At 35.5% G+C, this 25,401-nt stretch overlaps 3 protein-coding genes across 5 annotated transcripts; 1 reads left to right on the top strand and 2 right to left on the bottom strand.

Moving 5' to 3' along the window:
- Positions 1-3,501: 3,501 nt before the first annotated feature.
- On the bottom strand, positions 3,502-7,940 carry LOC113705477 (uncharacterized). 3 transcript variants are annotated; one of them, XR_011820493.1, is made up of 5 exons: positions 7,449-7,859; positions 7,277-7,355; positions 4,785-4,853; positions 4,101-4,273; positions 3,502-4,014 (listed from the first exon to the last, which is right to left on the bottom strand). XR_011820493.1 is itself a non-coding variant. In XM_072063365.1 (4 exons), the coding sequence occupies exons 1-4, from the start codon at positions 7,808-7,810 to the stop codon at positions 4,166-4,168; spliced, it is 618 nt and encodes a 205-aa protein (XP_071919466.1). In that variant the 5' UTR covers positions 7,811-7,936; the 3' UTR covers positions 4,141-4,165. The 3 variants fall into 3 exon arrangements, 2 of the variants coding, with proteins under 2 accessions (XP_071919466.1, XP_071919467.1); XM_072063365.1 differs by lacking the exon at positions 3,502-4,014 and having other exon boundaries at positions 4,141-4,273; positions 7,449-7,936; XM_072063366.1 differs by lacking the exons at positions 3,502-4,014; positions 4,785-4,853 and having other exon boundaries at positions 4,141-4,273; positions 7,449-7,940.
- A 544-nt stretch (positions 7,941-8,484) lies between these two features.
- On the bottom strand, positions 8,485-12,279 carry LOC113705402 (probable sodium/metabolite cotransporter BASS5, chloroplastic). The gene is made up of 9 exons (XM_027227248.2): positions 11,977-12,279; positions 11,808-11,855; positions 11,612-11,715; positions 11,266-11,396; positions 10,375-10,568; positions 10,054-10,306; positions 9,717-9,970; positions 9,549-9,631; positions 8,485-9,054 (listed from the first exon to the last, which is right to left on the bottom strand). The coding sequence occupies exons 1-9, from the start codon at positions 12,131-12,133 to the stop codon at positions 8,983-8,985; spliced, it is 1,296 nt and encodes a 431-aa protein (XP_027083049.2). The 5' UTR covers positions 12,134-12,279; the 3' UTR covers positions 8,485-8,982.
- A 7,310-nt stretch (positions 12,280-19,589) lies between these two features.
- LOC113706212 (uncharacterized) lies at positions 19,590-24,457 on the top strand. The gene is made up of 4 exons (XM_072063476.1): positions 19,590-20,359; positions 21,248-21,484; positions 21,591-21,808; positions 23,660-24,457. Exons 1-4 carry the CDS (start codon positions 20,015-20,017, stop codon positions 23,838-23,840), a joined length of 981 nt encoding a protein of 326 aa, XP_071919577.1. The 5' UTR covers positions 19,590-20,014; the 3' UTR covers positions 23,841-24,457.
- The last annotated feature ends 944 nt before the right edge of the window (positions 24,458-25,401 follow it).

The following is a 25,401-nucleotide window of genomic DNA, read 5'->3' on the forward strand; positions in this document are numbered from 1 at the left end:
CCTTCTGATCGTGTCTCGACAACCCTTGATCTGTTGCTTCACAACAAAGAAAACCAGTGAAAATTGACTGCTCCTTTCTTCTTTGCTGTAATATTTCTTCTACTCGTATCAGCTTTTTGGAACTCTACTAAACTAGAATAAGGTAGGCAAGAGCATGTTGACTGAGGAACGGGAATGGGAATCCGAGTGGAATATTGTAAGTTGTTAGCAAGTCAGTTAAATTGATATTGTCCAGACTACATCCTTATTTTATCCTACTGTTGCATTTCTTCTTTGATACCTCAAGAACATCAATAATGTTTAGCATTTTCATAGGAACAAAAATTATGCCACCACTGTTATGATAAATGAACGATATGTTACTTGATGGAGAGACCAGACATTACATAACAATAAAAAAAAAAAAAAATAATGGAACTCCTGTCCATAAGTGATAAATTTATTTGGCAAGAAAAACCTGTTACGGATGGAACTAAGACTTGTCAACGTTGCAGTGAAGTTCATTTCACTGTGCCTGGTCATTGCATGGCTAATTGGATACTGCATAGGGCTCCCAAAAAAAGTGTTCAAATGCAATAAACTTTGGCCTTGCATAGAAGTGAGGGATTGGCATTGGCTTGGAAAAGAAATTCAAGTTAAAAGGACTGGTAAAATTTTGTTCTCGTCTTATTGATCCGTAGTACTTCAGCTATTTTGTGCGATAGATAGGAAAAGAAAGAATCTACAAAGATTTTTCTCCACGACTAAGTACAATCATGAACAAAAGTTCAAAAAAGGCTGCCAATGAACTGAAGACCATCAAAATCTAACTCCTGATCAGTATATCCGAAGTTCATCCTCACAGCTGTCATAAACCAGGTAGCCATTAATTGGTAAGACTAATTTAGCCCCTTTACGCCCAAAACTGAAGCATAGAAAGAGAGAACAAAATTTAAGAAGGTTAGGACCTATGTCTGCAAACTGACTTCAGTCCCTTCTCTCTCTTAAAAATTTGGGTCATAAAGTCAGATTCTGACCCAGGTAATTTTGCCTATAAGATAAGATCAAGAAAAATGAATTACAACACAGAACGATTTTTGCGCGTAACAAAATTTTAGCTATTCAAACCATCTGTGAAAATGTGACAACATTTCTATTCGATCCCTACGGTCAGATGGTTATAGTAACTGTACAAGGGGAGCAAAAATTTCCATCAAGAAAGGGGAAGAAAAAGAAAAAGAAAAAGAAAAAGCCCCCAGGAAGAACCAGTTGTAATTTCTTGCAGGGCATGGTGGTTTTAGTGTATTGGACCCCAGAAATTAATCAAGACTTATCATTACTTATTTACTTTTCCCTTTCCCCGAGCCACACGTGCTTAGGGCTATTTGAAGGTTCCTCACACGTGGGGCATGCAGCAAAACCCATAAAAAGGACTTTGTTGAAAATCCGGCTGAAGCTGTTGGCTCGAGGGTACTCTTTTCTTTTCACTGTGCAGTTAAATTCCACATAATTACCTTCCAGAAATTCCACACAATTATGTTTAATTATTTCAAGTTGTGTATACATAAAGTAAATGTGCTTATTTAATATAGTGAAATCATTTCCCGACAATCTCTCAACTAGAATAAGAAACCTGCAGAATCCCAATTTTCTTACCAATACAGCAAAGCAGAATCATTCAATCATATAGCATTCTACCGTGAGATGATGCTCAAGGAAAATAAATATCAATTAATGACCAATTATGAGTCCTAAATAAAATCCCAAAACAACAACTTGGATCACGATGAATATTCCCAACTTTCTTTCGTCAGCTTGAACATTTTTAAAATGGAAAAGCTTTGATGTCAAACTAAAAAATTTTTATCTACTAAAATCCGTGAAAGATTTAAAATTCTCTAGTCTTCTACGAAATTTTTTTTTGCATTTTCCGTGAGCATATTTTTCAATCACCTTTTTACCTCACATCTATCAAATCGTTACAGTACATTTTTGTACAAAAACTCCAGAAAGTAGCAATCCAAACCGGACCTAATTTTTCGTGATTCTCACATTATGTATCACCTTGAGCTATATTGGGGAGTTTGGGGGGTTTTTTTTTTTTTGATGTATTTCTGGAAAGTCTTACTGTACACTTGTATTTGAAATACTACACACAAATTTCCCACTATAATTTGCACTCCACCATTAATCATGATACGTCAAATTAATTACTACAGTCTAAGAGTTATCACACACTATATATATAGTACTACTAGTATATTTTACTCTTACCCCAGCGAAGCAAGCATCAACATCGACATGAACACAAAAGTCAACTATGAAAGCCTGAGTGTTCACTTAACAATGTTCAAAAAGTCAAATTAGCATTCCTAGTTAATGTGTATTTCGAGAACTACGTAATTAGGCTGGCCTCTTAAAGGTATGCAGAAGGTCAATAGCATGGCCTCTGGATCATTATACCATTTGAATTCACTCAATTGTCTTGGGCCTAAAAGGGGTTGTAGCATCCCAATGCTTTGACCTACAGTTTCCCAATGACTTCAATGGTGGAAAGGTAAAGAAAGGAAAGGGAAAGAAAGGGAAGGAAGCTCATCAGTCATTACAACGAGTATAAAGAATTACGGTGAAGAAAAAAGTAACAAAACAACCCCTTCGATCCTCGTTTCCATTCACATTAGCAACATTTGACTAAATTCGGATGAACTAGCACTCAAAACATTAGCACCCAGAAATGTCTAAATATGCAGCTCTAGGCTCCACAAAAAAACGAGTAGCTTGAGCTCCGCTCTGCTCAATCAATAAGGCTTATAAGTTCGTGAGCGTATGAATTTATGGTTTTCTGAATGCGATAGTCTGATGTTGGTTGGAGACCTCATTTACATGGAAGTGGAACGGAATGTTTCTTCCTACTGCTAGATGCTTGAACACATTCAACTTTGGCTTCAACCAGAAAGTTTCTTTGGGTAAGGGTCAAGCTTGAGCCCAGAGGCAGGCGTTCAATACATTAGCAAAACTAAGCAGAAAGTATCACAAATATTCCTTATGTGAATTTTTTTTTTTTTTTAAAAAAAAAACCAACATACCTTGTTTGTTTGTTTTTCATTTCCACAAGTATTAAGAACCAATCTCGTACTATATAATACACATGTTCAGTTTGATACCATAAATTCATGACGCTCTTGATATTCCATCTTCATAAATCACAGTTCTAGAGGGTTACTGAATTTTGGATTAGTTAATCGGAAAAGAAAAAGAAGAAGTATAATTTGGTTTAGTTGCATCTATCTTCTTTTTTTTTTTTCCCAACGATAACTGTTTGTATAACCTATTCTAGCCTAATTTATTCTCGCCTAATCTATTCTAGTCTAATCTAAGGAAAAAGAGAGTGAAAAACCACAAATAGTATCTGATGCGCGCTGTTACATGAAGCTGCTACTGTTGCTTTGGCACAGGGATACTTTTTCTCGTATATTGCAGCGCATATTGGAGGAAAGGCATCAGTGTAGTTGGAGCACAGCCTAACCAACAAGTAATAGTGTGTCTTATCTAAACACGACTAACGAATTCCAGGTTCATCTACTTCAATCATACATGTCAGGAACATTTGTCAGGATAGTCATCATAGTTCGCAAACTTTTGGTGCTAAGCACAATAGACCCAGTTGAAACACGAAACTGTAAAGACGGATTAAAAGGCATAATACCAAATAAAAAGGCTTTTCAGCAATAAAGAAGCTAAAGCATGACAAGAACTGGATACAAAGTCAATAAACGTTGTTATGCCATATGATGTTTGGCCGAGTTGAGCAAAGTGTACGATATTGCAGCAGAGAGCCCAAGTCAAATAACTCGATTGACAAACTTCATCCATATGGCGGCCAAATACTTTCCAGCCATCTGGCTAGTGGCAGCAAGTGAAGGCAAACTTCCACGAACTCCTTCCACGAGGGCAAGGAGATAACGTAATTCATAAAATTGATGAGCTTCCACAATTTCGTTTTTGGAAAAAAATTTCCACTTTTCATTTATATCCCTGCATAAAACGGAGAGGCACCATTTGCTAGTTGCATGCAATGGAACCTCAGCTGAAATTTACGCGAGAAAGAAGGATGCACTTACCGACAGCAGACTCTGGTCAAAGAAAGGGAAATTAGATTCCTTATCGCTTGCCACATATGTAGAGTTCATAGATTCTTTGAGCTTTCCTCTGAAGACTTGAATATTCGGAATGCAGCAATGAAGATTGTCACATTACCGATCACAGTTAATGCTGCTTGTATAGCCACTAATACCTGACAATCCGCAAATAAGAATTGCACATTTCGCATCAGATCCTAAATTACTCCATGCAGCGTGTACCAAAACTGAAAGACCCATACGGTAAATTATGCTACTCCGGCAGAAAAGTTAGAATATAGGAGCATATTAGGATGTAAACAATACATAAATTTCTGTTGATAAACAAGTTTACTGAACTCGTCACTCTGGTCGTTAAAATGTTATTATGTTGATTTATACAGTCTCAATGGTTAAACAACAAACACTGTTGAGTCATTAGGGTTTTCTAAAGCAATGGTTCAATATCGGATACAGATTTGTTTAAGAATTTCACAAGGTAATCTTATTTTAAAAAAATAGAACCAATGGAACAACTAAGCGGAGGAAGAGAAGCACAGGAAAATTCCATTGAAGTAGCACATAATGCTCAAGTATCATGATGAATGTCAATCACTATCATGGGAATGTGAATCTTGATAGCAAGATTAAAGTAAATCTCTGAAAGAAAAACCATTATCAATTTACCTCTAAAGATTCTGCATTATAAAAGAAGTGCCATGTGCATGCACAAAACGCTCCACCTAGTAAGGGCACCTATAAAAGGTTGCATGTCAAATTTCATTATAAGGAAAACAAACTTCAAAGTTTTCAATTATCTATTACAATATCAGAAAAGTAATTACTGTTCTTTTGGAAGGCTAAACCCACTTGACCTATATAAGCATGTACTATGGACATCTATGAACAAGTATCAAGACCTGATCTGGGCAAAATAAGACTTGAAAGTGTCCATTCTGACAATGCCATTCAAATTATAAACTCAAGGGCCAGCAGAGGAATCTAAAAGCAAATAGAATCTGCAACAGTATCATCATTTCACTTTCAAACAAAGTGATAGTAAGTAACAGAGAAAATTGAGTTGACAGTTTCACAGTTGCAGAACAAAATTCTAGGATGCATCACTTGGCATTATGTAACTCATCAAACCCTAATGGCACTAGAGATTCAAATCCATTATCTTTTCATGTATGCTAAAAAAGCTCACTAGCTAATATTCCATTTATCGTTATGCAATACAGAGATTCAGACAGTTCTATGCTTTTCACCACTTCCCATTGTTGGCAACAGCACATTCCTTCAGCGCCATCAACACACTACACAAAGGACGAAATGGCATAACTTTATGTCAAAATAGAAATCCTGTTACCAATTCCAAGCAGCAATAGCCTTCTCCATCTCTCTGAAGATCACTCTCTAGAGTTGCAGGAGTTGCAAAAACTAGCCCTAATTTCTGGATCTACTCCAAATAGAGAATAGTTCACTAACTAGCCTTATTGTGGATGACTTTTTTATTTTTGTTTTATGAGAAAAATAACATATTTATCAGAGTATTTCCCATTTATACAAAAGGTACAACGAAAAATTGAAGTAGGAGAACTTATCTGCCTACTCCAACATACCAGTGTGCTTCACAATCGATGATGATGTTTGTAACTTACCTGACATGGTGGAGCACAATCCTGATATAAGCCATAAGTCATTGTGGCCTGGTAGTAGGGAAGCAAATGCTCTTCATTGTGTTCATTTTCATATCCTTTTCAACTGTGACTATTGGTTTTTGTACTATTCCCACGTATGTTGATTCTGATGACTTGATGGCTGACACTATTCAATAAAAGCCAACATGTGCCAAATTGAATATCTTCAGCTATGGCCAGAACTGTTATTCTCACCTATAAAAAAACAAGCACTTCTTGTCCTTTGATTACTTATCTGTTTTTCTCTCTTAATATTTTGCATTGTCTGCTAGAATGATTTCTCATAATATAAAGTAGAGCTGACGATCTCCTGTCACTCTAATGATTCCCAACTAAATTAACCTAATGCCTTCTGCAGAAAACTTACATGCACACGCTCACCCTCTCCTTTTACAATAGATTGTCAAGAGATTGAGGAAAAGTATAGTAATACAGAAAACATTTTCATTGCAGGCCGAAGATGAAACTCAAAGCTCGCTTTCTAAAGTTACTGATCTCTAGTATAGAGTAACAATTTCCAAAGGAAGATCATTAGGACATGACAGGCCAGCATGCAGAGGAGGCATCAATTAACTCGATTCCCAATTCAGTGTTGGCTGCTTCTGTTACGAAGGCATATTAATGTCAGAGAACCCTGGACCCTTCTCAAAATGGTCAGGCTTGTAACATCATTCAGACTTGGTTTTAAATTTATTGGAAAGAATGTTCCCATTATTGGGAAGATTTACACAAAAACCACAATAAGCACCACATACATTTTTTCTCTAATCAATCCCCAAAAAAAGATTTCTTCCGGAAGCAAATCATTATGCTCGCTTTTGTGCCTGCTGGTATCCTTATTTTCTTTTCTTTCATCCTGTAATTTTCATCCTGCTACTTCTAATCATCCCCAGCCCTTTCTTCTTCAATGAAGAAGCAGAAATCAGAATAAAGTTCCATGATCCTATTTCTTTTGATTCTAAACAAAACTTAATTTAGTGCATTAGACTAATCCACTTCAGGATATTAGTTACTTATCCAGAAAGCTTATGTAACAGAACTTAACCATGGGGACAACTACACTCCTGAAAGCGTACAAGTAACAAAATTTAGGCAGACATAACAGAAAGCAGTATGGCATCAGAACAATAAACACAACATAAGCAAAAAGCACATAAACTAGATTTTTTTTTCCAGCTAAAAAGAAAATGTTACTTAGCAACCAACTCCAATCCGCTAAAGAAAAACAAATAATGAAAGGTCCTTAGTTTCATTTTGTCGTTTGTGTTGGAAAATTGGTGTCAATAATTACTCATTTACTAGGATCGGTTTGGTGGATATTTGGTGTAACCCGCGGATGCCGTCAATATTAGGCCTCATATCTGTGTTTGGTTGTGACTGTGAGAGTGTTGAGTGAAGTGCAAAAGAAAAGAGGATTCTAAGTAAGCAGGGATGGAGATACAATAGCAAAATTGGTGTAACAGCACAAAAATTTCTCACCATGCCCCAAGAAAGCCCCTTCCAAGATTCATTCCCAGATTTTTCCCCATATTGCCAAACCAAAGCCATAGCAGTGATCCTTCAACACAAAAATATACATAAAACACATCAGAATTGCCACACAGGAGCACGCACACTCCCTGAATGAGAGATAAATTGCAATTAATGGTACCATTCAACCACGCTGGAGACGTGAACAGCCCAGGTAGGCAAGGAGAGAGCATTTGAAGGTTCAGCGAGCGGCAAAGAAAAGCCCACTAAAGATGGTGCCTCAGCTGCAAATGCAATGGATGATCCCACTCCCACAAGGGTGGTTAAACTTAAGGCCAATCCAGCACTTCTCACAAGAGTGGCTCTGCATTTCTTGCTCGGAGTGATGTTGTTATTGAAGGGCCTCGAAATTTTGGTAGTTTCTCTAGCAAAAAGGTCGGATTTTGCAGATGTTTGATTTGGTTTATATAAGGACAGTTTTAAAGGAGAGAGCGAAGTAATAGTTGCCATTGGTGTGGCCTGTGGATAGCCAGGGAGCTGCATCTGATGATTCTGAATTTGCTACAAAATGTAATAAGAAGCCAAGCAAATCCAATCTGCCTTCTGGGGTTCATCACTTACCTGGGATAACTGACATGCTTGATTTGGACTTTCCATATTTTCATTTTCTTTCTTCAAGCGAAATAATAGCACTAATAGACAAAAGAATTTAACTTGCTTTTTCGCAATTGATCCTACTCCAGTGTTCCGTGATTTTAAGCAAGTATCCAATAATTGGAATGCCCAAATTATAACTCTTTCAAGGAGTTCCTTTTTTTCTTCTTCTTCTTTTTTAAATATATACTCGTTGTTTCATTGCTCGATTGCTCATTTTATACGTAGAAATGTTTACGCTTTGCCTCCTCCATGGATAATGATAGATGAATGAATGCATAAAGGGGCATAATAATAGTGTATGAGAAATAGAAGATAATGCGCCCATAAAATGTCACCAGTGGCTTTTGGTAAAAAATATGTACTGACAAATTTTCTCCTCGTCAGACTTCTATATGAAATCTGTACCATTTTGCAACTTCAAGAATCAGCAGCTTAGAGGATAAGGACGGTGCTCGAATATGATGCAATGTGAAAATGAACTTTTAAGCAGACCTTATCCTCGACTAATAGCAGGAACTGTAACAAACAATAAATCGTTCGAGGCAGATGACATTCCAGGGTACAGTAAGAAAAGGAACTGATTCAAGAACTTAAAAACACTGCCACAAGCACAAGTTGTCAAAAATATTCCTCGTGCTTGTCATTTCATTCAGCAACAGTTCAAATCAAATTGGTTAATACATGTACTCTGCACTTTTACAAGCCAATATGTCACCAAGAACCGAACTTGGAGATGGAGCATGACAAAACACTCGATTAAGAAATCCTCTCTGCTAGAAGTCAAGTTTTACGTGGTATTTTCTAGAGGTGGCGCCAAGATTTCCAATTCTTCTGCTCTTGAAGAGGACAAAGAGCATGCAATCAGCCATGCATTCAAGATCCTTTAGCGTTGTCAACCTGGCAGAATACTTTGACAACCAAAGGCAGGGAATGATAGGAAAATCACATTCCGCATCAGTGACCCCTGCATTCTCCTTTTCTTTTGCACCAAAGGACAGCGGATGGGCAGAAGCCAAGGATGTGTTATTACATTAGAAGAAATCAAGTAGTAACATTTATCAGGCAATAGCTTCGCTCTTCTTAGACCAGAGCATTACAAGTGAGAAACCCATTAAAGACATTATTACGACCTGCATATACAGATAAGATGCTCATGTTAAGTAATCCGATACATAGAAAAGTAAAAAAGAAGTCCATCAAGCAAAAGAAATAGTATCATTATCTAACTCATTGTATCTTACACCATACATTGACCGTATAATCTTTTTTTTTTTTTCTTTTCTCCTGTTGCAGAATTGGTCGTATTCACACCATCAAGTGAACACAAAGTAATTGACTCATGAAAGATGCACAGAGCTAAAAAGACAAATCAAAATAACATAGAGTTAAAAAGACATCATGCACAGCAGTGAAATGTCAATTTTATCCAAATTCATGGTTGCCATTAAGATTTGTCCAACTCAACAACATTAATAGGCAAGATAGTGAAACTTGACAACCAACCAGAGCTAAATGATAATGCTAGGAATATCATTATCCATGTAAAGGAGCTCAAATTCTCCAGATTAGAAAATAACGATCTCTAATTGCTCAAGAATAAGTTTGTGTAATCCAAATGACTTACAGATATAGCTGGAGGAACACCAACAAGAGGGTCTTGAAAGAACCTATTTGCAAGTGCAAGAGCCAGAAGACTACTTTGCATGCCTACAAAAGAGGATAAGGAGTAACTCAACATGGACAACAAAATTTTAAAAATGCAAAAGTGCACAAGATTTAAACAATCCAAAACCTGTTTCATAGGATAGGGTTCTTTGCAAAGCTTTTACATCAGGTGTGTTGTGGAATAAAAGGCCAGTGAGGGTATAACCAGAAACAAATGCCGCCAAATGGAATGCAATCACAAGAAAAAGCACTGACAATCCTGATGGCGACAAAACAGATCTTATGTTGATCGCCAATGGAGCTCCAACACAGAGGGCAGTCACGAATACTGATAGAGGCGGCAAAAATGGACGAATAGCATTTGAAATCCGGGGAAAGATTCTGCACATGCAAATCAATTCAGGTAATAAAAGAACTGGCATCCTTAGTGAGAAAAGGTAAAGTATCTTGACTTGTCTCACTACCTATTCAGAAGCAATCCAGCAGCAATGGGAGCAACTACAATCTGCAGAATGTTGGAAACCATTCCTTTTACATCAACTGGCAACCTTTTTCCAATGAGTAACAATGACAACAATGGGGTGACAAAGACTGCAGTAGCAGTAGATAATGATGTCATCACAATGCTTAGAGGAGCCATTGCTGGATCTGTCAGGAAAGTTGCATAATTCGAAAGCTGTGCCCCACTAACGCAAGAAGTCAGCATAATCCCCGCAGCTGACAGATACATACACTTTAGTTAGTTTGTCAAACCAACTTTCTAGGTATGAAGAATAGAAACTTACCTAAAGGAGTAGGAAGACCAAATATAGTCATAGAAATCGTGCCAAAGAGATACCCCAAAAGGGGCTTTACAACAAATTGGCCGACGTACCCAGCAAAAATGGCTGCTGGTCTGTTGAATGCTTCGATAAAATCTTTTTCACTAGAATTTAGACCAACTGCAAACATCAGAAAACCTAGTGCTGGGGCATAGTACCTAAATCATCAAGAAACAGATATTAGGTATACGATAGATACTATGTATGTCTCTTTTCTCTTCAGCAGAAATGAAAACACTGATGACCATTATTTCATTCTTCAAGAACAGCATCACATTACATTCCTGACGCAGAAACTTTTGTAATAGCTAGTTGCCAAAGCAATCAACATGAAACAGGTCAGGTTTTCCTTTTAGATAGGAATGACGAAAGTAAAATATCATCAATTTTGTTGGAGGAACAACCAATACTATTTGGTCAAATCAGAGATGCACTGGGGGAAGGCAGATGCCAAATTTCTTAGATAACTCGCTGTATGGTGGACATTCAATATGCTCAAACAAAGCAGTAAGGCTACTCAGTTAAGACAACATCCAGAGTTCTTAAGTTAGCATATTTTGCACTTGGATGCAATGGATTTAGAAATGACATACATACTTTTATAAGATTATGGTCTTCATTTTGCAGGAGATCTTGAACTTGAATTTTATGGAAAGTTTAAACTTCCTTGGAATTTTCTTTGTTTTTACTTAACTTGCTTGGAAATTTATTGGGAAGATCCAAATCTTCCCCTAGTAAAAGATTCATTTCCCGACTTCAAAATACAGCTATAATCAACAAGCATTCTTGTGAGGAAACAGAGAGCTACAATGCATCAGATGGCCAACTAAATCATATGAAGAATAGTACACCAACCTGTTTGTGAACCATGTAAAAGAAGGTGGATAAACAAGAGCCAGAACAGTACTAGCAATGACCACATGAGGCAGAACGGAGTTGGCCCCCTGTAATATTGTCAAGAAGGACGCCTTCTTTGGCTTAAGAATCTGAAATTCAAGCAGGAAATTTAATGCTACTTGTATGCCTGGACTAATTAATATTCTGAAAGGGCGAGATTTCATTATTGAGCAAAAATACATTCAGTCCCAATCATAGTACAATTCATGCATTTGTAACTTCAAACAAGAGCAAAAGTATTGCCATATTCCTTCAACTTTAACTAAAAAATATAAAGAAAGGAGAAAGAACACTTCAAAAGTACCTCAGCCGCTTCTTTTGAGTAATTAGAAGATTCATCAGGCTCCAGTGAACCCGATAACTTCTCACCAGCACTTCTGAGCGGCGCAAACCATCTCGAATTCCCACCTATTATTGCCGACCTTAAAATCATAAATATTGTACACAGAAAACTCAAAAAGCATAGTAAAAAAAGATAGAGTCTTTAGCACAAAACTCACATGCTGAGACGGGATGAAAATTAAGTGAAAACCCCCGAAGTCTCCCTCCTGAAAACGAGTATACAAATGATTCCACTTTTCAACATGCGAACAAGATGAGATTTTGACATATCTCTACCCAATCTTATTTCTACATATTTAGCAAAAGAAGCAAGAAACAGAGGCAGACCTGACAAATGGTGGGGAAATTTGTGAGTTTCTGGAAAAATACGTAGTGGGATTTTGTGTTTTCCGAGGAAAGACGGGGAAGGGGATGATTGAAGGAGGATCTGAGACTGCTGGAAGTGCTGATGCTGCTGAGGAAGGAGTTGACCACTTGAACTCATCTTTTTCCCACTACAATGCTCCTCCTATGTTTCTGGAGCTCCCTCTCCAGTCTCCAGCACAGCAGTACAGTATTTTGAGCTTGGAAATGCCCAATGGAATCGAATGAATTGGCAAGGAATGGATCGAATTTCGCAGGGATTAAGGAGACAGGGTGGGAGGTTCGTCAATCTGCAGTCCTACTGGGAGAGTGCACAGAGATTCTCCCCTGCGCAGATTGACGCATTCTTGGCGAGGCCCAATCTGTTTCAGAACCAGCCCGAACAGTGACCCGTTGAGGTTCAGTTGATGGTGCCCAATCTTTTTCAGAACTAGCCCCGCGAGCGACCCATTTAGGTGTCGACACCCGGGTCAATTGTCCTTCTTCTCCATTTTTTCTTGTTTTGGTTAATGAATGTAAAATAGTGTATTGTCATGCATTTGTGAATTTTGTATTTATGATATGATACATTTGTATGAATGAGAAAAGAGTGCCACAAACATTAGTGTCACCTCACATGAAAGTACAATGCCATCTTTCTAAGTTTGATTATCCAAATCTTTTTTTTTTCAAAGGACCTTTCCAAAAAAAAAAAAAAAGAGAAAAAAAAAGTTACAAATTTTTGTAAGTCACACGAAAAGAGAGAATTATTATAAAAGAAAATTGGTAAAACAAGTTCAATTCTCCACCTAGTCTGATTGAGTTTTGAAACAAACCTAACAAATAATTGCTACTTCATAAACCGAGTGAAACTTGAAAAAAAATATAAAAATAAAAAAAAGGACAAGGGTTGAATACTAATTAATTTAAAATGTATGACAATAATATTACACTTTCGCCACAGTTATTGTGAATGAATATGTGCTTAATCTCTATTTGAAAATATATGTGTACTAATTAATTATATTTGAAAAATAGATCTCTCCATTTTTGTCAGAATCAAAATTTTAATGCTATAGCAATAAAATGACTCCTCTACTCAATCTTTCAAGCCTTGGACTAAAAATTGTCTGTGAATGGAAATGGCCAACCAACAAAATCGGTTTTAACGAAGGAAATTGGGCTGTGTAACACTGGTTGCTCGAACTCAGGAGTGGTGAAAAGAACTTCGCGTCAACAAATGATTAATGCATTTCAGCAGCAAAGTCAGTTAGGCAAATGGTGTGGATGTCTCAACAAGTCCACAAAACCAAGCACAAGAAGTCCCCATTCACAAGTAGTTTCTCAAACTCGAATTGATGGAGTGGAAAAGGCATTTGCATGAATGAAATCTCAACAAAATAAAGAAATTGAAAGACCACATTTTAGAGATGTTTTTGAAGAGACTAAATGGCAAAGTTAGTTATATCCCACTTTGACAACTGGATGATAATAGTGAAGAAGATGGTGACAGAGATCAAGGCATTATTATTGATGAAAAGCAGTTCATCCCAATCATTGCAAAGAAGACCAAGAAATGAAAGAGTATTAACAAACCATCAAAATAATGCAAAAACGAAATAAGATTTTAAGTAAAAAGGCTCAAACACCTTCACGGTACCCTAAGTGTGGAGCATGTTAATTTCATTTAAAAGTTTGTGAAATTTCCAATTTTGCAGATGATTGATTACACAGTCTAAGAATCTTTTTGAAAGGGAGTAAATACTCTCCATTTAGTCGTTGTTTTCTCTTGAACTTGGGTGTATATTTCGGACAAGGGGCTCTACCGGTTGTGTGCATTTTTTATTATGCGTAATTTTGATTGCACACGATGTAACTTTCTTTACACACGACGTAACTTTAGAACAAATTTTTGTACGTTCCACACACGGCGTGAAAATCGTGTTACAAGATGTGATTTGAGTCGCACAAAATTTTTTAATCAAATCATGGCCGTCAACTGACAACCGTTCCTGCCCCATTGCAGTATATTTCATATGTATTTCTTTTTTTTTTGTTGTAATATAATAAGGGGTTGGCGACCCCATCATCTGTTTAGGAGGTTATTTTGCCAAAAAAAAAAAAAAAAAAGATTTCCTGCCCCCGATTTCAAACAAATGCAATTTCTATGACCCCGAATTTAAAAGAATGAAAAGTAGTAGAAAGCAAGAAAAAGAAGAAAGACGCACACGTCAAGCCTGACCGGATGCAACAAAAATTAAGGGAAATAATGCAAATGAAAATACTGCTGTTACGATAATTTAAAAAGTGAGGATCCTAAAGAAAGAATAGAATCAATGAGAAAGTAACAAAAGAAGGGGGGAAAAAGCAATGAATGAAAAACAAAACATTAAGGTTCTAACTTGTCGTTTGCTCCCTGATCTTTGCGCAATGATTTTGACTTTGTCCGTTGGCACAGGACTATTCCACCTCAGATTATTTGTTCTACCTCGTTGACAGTTTATAAGCAATCATACACCGACTGCATAGCTACTAAAATATTTGTTTTCGTGAATGATTTCAGCACCTTTTTTTTTTTTTTTTTTTGGGTGTGCGTGTTAATAGTCAACTACTCCCACTCTGATTTGTAGTGGAGGAGAAATGAACAGGGTCAAAGAGAACTAAAAAGAGCATGGTTAACGCCTCTAAATCAAAGAAATGCACTGCTATGGAAAGGACTCGGCGTGGCTAGAATTCCAAGCGTTTCGGTCCGGTTGTTGTATTTTTTATATTATTTGATGTATCATTGTATTGCATTGTTGTATTTATAGTAAAAGTGATGTATAAAAATCAAATATTTGATATATATTCAGTATAACATTTTCATGTATTTATATGCCAAAAATTTGAACACATAGAACAACCGGACAAAATCGCACAAAACACAACTATATTGAGTTCTTGTCTGATTACTGCACACTCTTCGATTTTTTGGTGTAAGTGTAGAGGTTTGAAATTTGAACTTCTAACTTCTATCTATGCTTGCACCTTATCTTTAATTGGCGTTCAACTTACCTAAGGAGAGTTGAATGATTTCAATGCCAATTGGAAAGCCAAAGTTTTAGGCTCTGTTTGATAATTCAATTCAATATTTAAAATTAATTGATTCAAATATTAACATATTCAAATCGTTTGATAATAAAAAATTGAACATTTGAATTAATTGAGTGGCACTGAATTTACTAGGCAAAACTCGCTTTCAAAATTAAGTAACTTATCACTAAATATGATATGCACTCAAGTGTATTAGATTTAATATTTAACAATTTAATAATTTAATAGATTCACACTTCAGATTTAAGATTTCAAATTTCAATTTTATCAAATGCACACTTAGGGTTTGTTTGATAACAAAAAAAAGTGCTGAAACTAAACATTTTCAGACATTCAGATGTTTTGAGTGTTTGATAAATGAAAATCCATCTGCTGAACTTGTGTATATTTTTTCGGCACAAGAATCCTAATTGAATGCTTAATTCTGCTAAGAAACAATAAAATTAGTTCAACTACCTTATCTTATCTACCAAATCTATTCTTATTTGTTAATTATATTCAAAATTATTATCTAATTAAATAATATCATATTTTCTATCTAACGATTTTCTATTTCTCTTTTCTCCATTTTTAATAATTTTCACATCTTCTCCATACTTCTCATATAATATATTTCATCTTTTATATTAATTTGAATTTAAAAATAAATATTGTCATTTTCATACCTAACAATTTTAAGCTAATTAAATCATAGATTCTATTTCTTTTTTTGAATGAAAATATATAAGGGCAAAATTATCAAATTAAACTTATTAATCATTCAGTTATAAATATTTATCAAACAGTATAAATTAGTTCAGCATTAAAATTCAGACATTCATATATTTATTTTCAGTACTTAAAATTCAGCAAATTAATTGTTTCAGTATTCATATTTCAGAATTCAGATCTAATTTTATCAAACGCAACCTTTGTCTAATGATCCTCTGACTTCACTGTCTAATTTTTTACTCGTGTGAGTGATAAACATCACATCCAAATTCGACTGGAAGTTTTATATTTCGTACTGTGCCCTACACGTGTATGGTTTAATCTTGTCTATACATAGTTGGTTGGTTATGTTCATCATGATATGGATTGTAGTATAGCACATTGTTTAGAAATTTGAGGATTGAGAGTGTAAAAATTGAAATGCGTGATAGTATAATTTTAAGCTTTGTCATGGAATTAAACCTCTGCAATAGGGCCGATATTACACCATTAAATGCAATTGAAACGGATTAATCTAGAAAAACTTAGGTCCTACTTGGATTGCTATTTATAGAAATTTTTATAAAAAAATTGTATTGTTATAATTTGATGTATGTGAAGTAAAACGATGATTGAGAGATATGTTTACGAAAACGTAAAAAATTTTCACAGAAATTTACAATCCAAAAACTATTCTCTCACCACATGAGATTTTGAGTGCAATCACCAAAAAATTGAAACGAGTTTGTAGTGCATATGGTTTAGATAACTTTCAAGTAATCTTACGCAATTGATTATGTATGTTTTATTATGGAAATTAAAAGAGTATTATATTTCTATTATAAATTTTTTGAATAAAAATAACAATTTCATTATATGTGCGCTAGAAAATACATCAAGTACATCAATAAATCTATTATAAAGTTGGACAATTGTAGTGAATTATAATAACTTTAAACCCTAAGGAGCAATTGAAGTGCTAGTGTAGAGTGATGTTTTGTTTTGTTGGCAAGGCTTCACGTAGACACACACTAACATACACGCACCAAACAATAATAATTTCAAGTGTCAAAGCAAAAAAAAACTGTAAATAAATACTTCCACGAAATTCCAAGCGTGGCGGTGAAGTCACGACGGCAATATCTGGGGCCACTCTAGCCTCAGCTTTTCGTTGAAAAATGTCCCACCACAATTCCAAGTCCCTCTTTTCCGCCACGTGTTCTCTAAGCTGGCTCCCCAGGGTGATGTCACAATCATTCGACGGTGCCGTTTTTTCATCTTTGATTCTGTAATCTTTCCGTTGAATTTGGAAATTCTTTTCTCTTTCGTGCTGTTGCCACTGAATTAACGGAAAAATGTAGGGATAATTTCAGAAACCTCCCCTGGGGTTTCTGACTATTTCACTTAGTTCCCTCAAGGTTTAAATTACACTTACCTCCCTTAATTTGATATTTTGGTTAACAAATTTTAAAATAAGGTCAAAATTTTAATGAATATACTAAAATGCCCTTATCTTATAAAGTTTAATTCATTTTTCTAAACAATTATAAAGTAATTTGACACAATTATTTAAAAAAAGAGTCTCCAGTTTTACATGCTAATATTTGTTATTTAATAATCAATTATAACAATAAATCTTTTGCTATGATAGGTTATTTTTGTATAGTGTTTTATTGGAAATATAGATTCTTTATAAGGTAGAGTAGAAAGTGTTAGCTTGTGTTTTTTAGGTTTATGGATTATTTTTTTTTAATAAAAGTTGATGGACTAGTTTAGTGATAGAACTACCATAGTTTGTAGTGATTTTGGGTCATTTTTTTTTAATTATTATTGATTTATTCTTGATTTTGATACAAAAAAAAAAAAAGAGTTACAAAAAAATTGGATGATATTAGAAGTCATAAAAAAATTCCTAGTTTAATGTTTGATCTAGATAGATATTAGCGACGGCATTGATAGTTCTTCTATACTTCTAATGAAATATAAGATAAATTAATAAGAAGGAAAAAGAAAAAAATTATAAGATCCATCTTTTATATAAACATGACAACAAGTGAGTTTTATTAAAATATTAAGGTTAGTATTGTCATTTTAAATCAATAAGAGATGTAGGTATAATTTTTCAAATCTTAAAAGAGCCATATGAAATTATTAAAAATTTTAGGGGAGGTTTCTGAAATTATCCCAAAAATATATTAGCTATCGGCCGCTACTCAAAATACAGAAGGCGAAATTTGCATGGCCGATTTGACAAATTTTCCCAATCAACAACGGTGTTCAGATTCAGGCACGGTAGAATATGAACTATTCAATCAATCCAACTCAATCTATCTGAGTCACGTAACGAAAACAATTCCATAAAGGGCCTGTCTGACATTGGACATCCGTTAAGATTTACTTCAATTATTAAATTTTTTAAAAGGTATGACTAATTTGGAAGAAAGTATAAATACAGAAGAGAATAATAATTATTAATGTGTATATATTCATGAAAGATCGAATAGAATTTAAATGTGTCAATGAGTGTCGTTGGATGCGAATTAAAAAAAACTCTTGAATGAATGAATTAATTTCAAAAGCCAAGTTTATTGTCCTCGAGCACTTTATTTGAACCATTTCCTTCGTAGTAGAAGTTCTATGACTTATTCGAGCATGTTATTCAGATTTTCATTTATTTGAATGTGCAATGAATCAAGTATTATTCAAATTTATTTTCTTCAACTTATAATTTACCCGTTTTTCAACACTAGTTTTCGTTTGATAATATGCACTGTTTTCAACACTAGTTTGAATATGCATTGAATCAAGTATTACTAAAAATTATTTTTTAACTTATAATTTATGTGTTTTTTAACACTAGTTTTCGTTTGATAATAATAAATTTTTATAAATATGTGTAAGTTTTCTCTTCCTATTCCTATCAACAAAACGTGAAACTTATCAAAAAAATCAATTAAAAAATAACAACAACAACTTCTAAGTAATCACAACGTTCTTAAGATTTAAAATTTTTTTTTCTAATTGTCACAACCTCGAATCATCCTTTTAAATGTAGAATTCTTTTAGGATAAAATACAGTAAACTCCCTTGTAGTTTTGCTGAAAGACAATTAGACATCTTATGGTTTCAAAATATTCACATAAATTCTTTGTGGTTCAGACCAAAGTGGAATAGTATTTTTGTTGGGATACCTTATTTTTTCAACTAATATTTTGTTTGCATCATATATACGTTTTTCAATCCATCTTTTTATAATGTCAATCATTTTTTTATCTCACATATATTACATTACAAAAAGTGTTACTATTTTTTGACCTATTGTGATATCGATACCCATCGTTTGTTACTTTTTCTTCCTTTTAAAAAAAAAAAAAAATTTTCTGGTCACAGGGAGGAAGGGGAGAGAAGGGGAGGGGAGGAAAAAGGGAAGAGGAGCGAGGGAGAATTTTGGAAAGGGAGGGTGGGAAGGAAAAGGAAGGAGTAGTAACCGATAATAGTGGTAAGTGACGGTGGTGGTGATATGTGAAGAAACAAAGATGGATAATTTAACAAAATTTTAAAATTGTCTCAAAAGTTCTAAAATTTGCAAAAATTTGAGCACAAAAAAAAAGGAAAAATAAAAAATAATAATAATATACATCACTTGCACCTTCCACGTCAGCTTAAAGTACAAGAGAGTTACGTGGACATTTCGAAATGATAAGGTCCCCAATTGTCCGGTGAAACCACGACAGAGTTTATTGTAATTTTACCCCATATTATTTACTGTATATATCTTTCCGTGGGCTGTGATTTTCGTATTCTTGTTGTTCACTCAGCTAATAGGTAGTAGGCGGTTTGAGTCCAGGTACAATGGCAACAATGTCCTTGAACAAACTGATTGACCACTATCAAGCTGAACTTTACTTTCTCCCTCTGTCAAACTGATTGCCTCCCTTCATCCGCCAGTCATCTTCTCCAACCGCCCCATCCCCCAGCCCACAAAACCACCCACTGAAACACACATAACTTGCACACAATTGCATTCTTTCTATAACCCTTCACGCGTTTTAATTTCTCACCCCTCCTCCCCCTCTATTAATTATAAACAGTTACAACCATTCAAAAAAAAAAAAGAATTGGTTAAATCTTTGCAAGAATATCCAAAAGAAACTGACTTTCTCTAACAAAATTAAAAACCCAGAAGTAGTTCTGGGTTTTTTTCCTTCAATAATTTGTCGGTTTTAAATTGGGTGTGGTGATGATGCATGGAATGGAGAATGGGGGGGCAGGCGGTGGGTTTGTGGTGGTGCCGGTTTTGGGTTGGAGAAAAGCAGGGGAAGAAAAGGAGGAGGACCCAAATGGGGATTATGTGAAATTGAAAGATGACGATGTGGAGGAAGGTTATGGTAGGGTAGCAGACATCGGAGAAGCGGTGGGGTCTGCATCATCATCATCATCTTCTTCTTCCTCCTCTTCTTCTTCTCGTTGCAGCAGATGCTGGTATTCTATTTGGTGGTGGGCTAAATTGATTCTTTTGGTGGGATTTCTATCAGTCTTGGCAGCTGTTTTCTTCAAATGGATTGGACCATTCTTTATGGACAAGGTTAAATAAAATTCCAGCTTGTTTTTTTTTTTTTTTTTTTAAAATGTTTCTTTGAAGAAGAAAGATTAAAAGCATGCAACTTTATGGTTCGTGCAATTCAATAGATACAAGTGAATGTGTGTTTATGGGTATATATGTTGTCGTTGGTATGTCCTTGCACGCGGGCTTGATGCTGTTGAAGGGTTTTGATAATGACATTTATATTGATGTGCTGGTGTTTGATTGTCATATTTACTGGTTAAGTTCTTCTTTTGTGTTAATTTCTCAAAGTAGCAAGTTGTTAGAATTCAATCCTGATTGTTAAATTGAAACAGTGTTGAAAATTGTCTTCCTAGGCCAATTCCGACGTCTTTCATTGAACGATCTTTATATTAGCAGAGCAACAGCATAACATTGTCTACCCTTTTAGTATACAATTAATAGATTACAGATATATATTTATTGATAATCCCCAGATACTAGTAGCATGAATTAGTTGTTTGTAGCTTTATTAACTTGTGGTGAAATTGTGATAGATATAGGTTTACTGGCTTGTAGAGATAAGAACATCAGCCCTTTGACATCTGGTATTTAATTGCTGTTATACTTTTACTGGCTTTTAGATATAAGTACGTCAATCCTTTGACATAGGTATTTATTTGCTCTTAGCACTTGATACATGTCAAATGAAAGTTTAGGAAGATAATTCCTGATAATAACTGGTGGTTTAATATTGAGATTGTGAATGCATACTTGTTATCTTCATCAGATTTGTTAATCTGCATCTTGCTGTTCAAGCAATAATTGATGTTTGTGTTATAGCAATGGGCAGTGAGAAAGCTGGATGTTGAATTCCATCGTACACCATTGAGCAATAGTAATTTCTAACTTATAAGTTGCCTTTTCCAGGAGATCATCCCTGCTATAAATTGGGAAACTAAAACATTTAGTAGACCAGTTTTGGCACTTTTGGTTTTTGGTTCTGTGGCGTTATTCCCAACCCTTCTTCTTCCATCTTCACCATCCATGTGGGTGGCAGGGATGACCTTTGGATATGGTTATGGGTTTTTGCTTATCATTGGTGCCGTGATCATTGGTGTTTCACTTCCATATTTCATAGGGTCTCTTTTCCACCATAAAATTCAGGTCTGTATCCTTTTATGAAGTATATTCTCCATTGCTTCGCTCTTCCATCTCTCTTATTTCAATTTTATCCACATTAGTGATTTTATTGCTTTGCTGTGTAATGAAGGGATTGCTGGAACGATATCCTAAAAGAGCTTCATTAATAAGACTAGCTGGTGAAGGGAATTGTTTTAAACAGTTCCGAGCTGTTGCCTTGATCAGGATTTCTCCTTTTCCATACATTATTTATAACTACTGTGCTGTGGCAACTGATGTTAAATATGTCCCTTACCTGTTGGGATCACTTGTTGGCATGGTACCAGAAACATTTCTTACACTTTACACGTAAGAATATTCTTTCTCCCTTTGCTCCTTGTTGTTTTACTGTATAATGTTTATGGGCTGGGCCTAGTTTGCTCTTGTAAGTGTGATGCATTTCTTGTCCAACACCAATGTACCCATGTAACTGCTTAGTGTACTTCTGACCTCATTTTACTTCTTTCTATAGTTGGTTAATGCCAATACTTAGATGTGCAACTGTATATGTTTGACCGTATCTACTATCTTTTTGACAAGCTCTGGGGTTGGTTCCTGATGTCTTCCGCTCTAAATGACAATGATTCTGCTAACTATTGGACAATAACATATATTTGGTAGCAGTCAGTAGCATATTTATTCATTACCAAATCATCGGATGACATTGTTGCTAGGGACTTGATGAATCTGTTTATTCTGGGTGGCTTGTTTCATGGTTGGTTCTAGTGTAATTCTCACTGATTTAGCTCATATCTTGATTGTAACAGAGGATAATGTAATTAGATAACTTCTGAAACAAAAAGCTCGTAACTTTGTATTGCCCTTTTTTGGGTCAAGTTTGTCAGAACCAAAACAAGGGCAATTCCCCTTCTCCAACTTGTAGTCACATAAAAGACAAGGTTTGAACTGGATCTAGGGGGCTTGGCAGCTTGGGCAATCAGGTAGAAGTAATATCTTTAAGACTAAGTGATGCTATAGTCCTATAGAACTCTTGAAACTGAGACACCTAAAAAAATTTGAACTGATGCTGGGTTGTTTCTGCTGTGACTGGGCAGGCAGGTAGAAGCAACATCTTTAAGACTAAGTGATGCAATTGCTATAGAAGCCTTGAGACTGAGACCCCTTAAAAAAATTTGAACTTGCTGGGTTGTTTTTACTGTGAACGAAGTGCTTCTTTGATGGTCAATAGGGTGATTATGTCTTCATGTACAATCTATCTAAATCATGGTTTTGGCTACAGCAGCTATGCTCTTCATTGCTTTGGTATTTTAGTTGGATACCTTAACTGAAGAAGTTCATGAATTGATTGGCATCTGCTTTCATGTTATAATTGCTTTCTGTTCCTTCTGTCTCTTTGCTCTGGGCTTTAGCATCTTCTCGTTTGATGATTACTCATTGATCCCTTCCACATTTCTCATCCAGTGTAAAGCTTCAAGTTTTCAATTTTGTTGGCCCATTCCTTTATTCACCACTTCTCGACCTCTCCAGATTTTTTTCTGAATGTGTTAGCATATGACAATCCCCCCGGAATCCACAAGTGCAGACATTTGTGCTTTCACATGGAAGAGTTTTGTTTGTACCGGTGCACTGTTCAACAAACCAGCCATCTAAAATTAAACAACACGGTTGGACCAATTTTTATGGTGGCTAGGGTTGGGAAAAGTTGATTAAGTTGCAGTTTTCAAAATTAACCAAAATGTTGTATTATGAGGATAAAAGGCATTTAAAGTGATTTGCTTGTATGATGCTGGAAGGAAAGGGTTATTGCAGTTACCAGTCAGTAGATGCTAAGTAATGCTGCTTGTAAAGGTAATGGAAAGTTTTTAAGTCTAAGTGGCAGAAAAAGGTGATTGTGAAAGAAGTAGCAGATAGGTTGCACGAACTTCTTAGAAAGGATAATAAAGTTTCAGTTTGTACAGTGTTCTAAAGTTAACTGTCTATGCAAAAGTAAAATCTCTTGGATGAAATAAAGCAAGCTTGGAGCTTGTGTTCATAAAAAGACTCCAGATTAATTTCAAGTTCTATGAAACTTTTGATTGTGTTTGCTTGGTATGCTGCTTCATCCCTTTACCTAGGTTTTTATTGAGGTAATTTTGTCTGTTATTTTTTTTGTTATATGTTAATTTTGATTTACTTGAGTAATAGTATACTTTTTTGCAGAGGTATTTTGATAAAAACTTTAGCAGATGCTTCACATGATCGCCATGCCTTGTCAGCTCCGCAGATAATTTTGAACCTTGTCGGTTTTTGTGCTACTGTGGCTACTACAGTAGTGGTAACAATCTATGCAAAAAGGAGGCTCAAAGAGTTGCAGAAGGAAGAAGAGCTTTTACTTCAGTAAGCCTGTGTTGTTTTCTTTTGGGACCAAAGAGTGAGATTGATTTGCATCCAGTTCAGGTTTGATTGGCATGTCTAGATGCAAATTGTTGCTGGATGGATTGTTATTGACTGATTACTCCATCCTTAATTTCGTGGTCAACTTTGTGGGGCTGTGTCCTGCATGGATTATTGGTGGATGACGGGGAATTGAGACAACCAGCTAACATGACTGATATTTATACCGAATTGTATAGTTGTCCCAAAATAAGGGAAAATCATAAATGAAGTTGATGTATGTAACATCATTGCCTCCAACCCCCAAATGGAAAAAACTAATCTCCCTCTCCCTCTCACGTTGCAACAGTCACTGTATATAATTAGAATGCCCCTTATGGTTGTAATAGAATTCAGGGTGTTATTTTGTTGGATTTGGAAGATAACAATTTTATTCGATTGTTTAGAGATATTATCAGTTGGACACCCGAGTTGCCTATATAAATTTCGTGAAGAATTTATCGTATCCTGGGGCAATTTAGGTAATCATTGTATTGGGATTGCACTGAGTTTGCAGGTGCCAAGCTGCAAGGGCTGTCCGGAATTGTAATCCATTTCCAACACTATGAATTTAGCTTTCAGCTATATTACTTCTTGATCCTTTTTTTTTTTTTCCTCTCAAGTTAATCTTATGAGTCTCTTTATCTTTTTCAAGATTTCAGCTTGTAGAGGATATGGAAATTGTGAATAACATTACTGCATTAGACTTTTTACTCGCGCTAGGGATCTTTTATGTGCTTAGCGCATGTTGGAAAATCTGGCCTGCACTGGATGCGGAGAAGCATGGGGAAGCTGTTTTGGCAATTGGAAGAACCTTCTACTTGACAAAGAAGGGAGGGGGGAAAGATGCAGGAAGTTTTTCCTTAAATTCTTTCCTATATCTCTTTTGAAAATTGCCTCATGATAGCTTGCCTTATTTATTTGTCTTGGTCAATGTTAATGATGACTTGCTGTCCCTATATGACTTGCTATCCTCTTTTATCGAGAATTAAGAAGGGAAGAAATGTCAAACTAGAGGCTATGTAAAAAACCCTTTTGGCTGGATCATCATGAATTCATTAGAAAGCAAAGAATATGAATGTCAGTCATGCCCTGATGATCTTCTTACCCAGTTTTCTTCCTCGCTTTTTCTTGGAATCCTTTTTGTGGTCCATCCGCTGTCTCAATCATGTTTACTGAGAAGGTGGAAGCTTTGAACCTTTCTTCTAATTGTGTAGTTTCACAGTTGCATTACAGATGGATGCAAGTTAAGTATTGAACATTGATATTAGCAACTAAATGGTATTGGGTTTAAGTCTCCCCCTCTCACTCCCTGCTTGCCAAATTCCACTCCTCCCTGCTAATTTTTTTTTTTTTAAAAAAAAAAAAGAAAAGAAAACAAAAACCTGAATGGGTACTTATTTGGAGCCCTTGATCAGTTAATTCAAAGTTGTAGCATACAGCCAAGACTAGGTGTAGGATGCTGAGGTTTGTTTTGCTGCAAGAAGAGACCGTTTTTTGTAGATCAAAAAGCATTTACATTTCTATGA

Source organism: Coffea arabica, chromosome 8c, assembly GCF_036785885.1.
Source record: "Coffea arabica cultivar ET-39 chromosome 8c, Coffea Arabica ET-39 HiFi, whole genome shotgun sequence".
In the NCBI taxonomy this organism is placed as follows: Eukaryota; Viridiplantae; Streptophyta; class Magnoliopsida; order Gentianales; family Rubiaceae; genus Coffea; species Coffea arabica.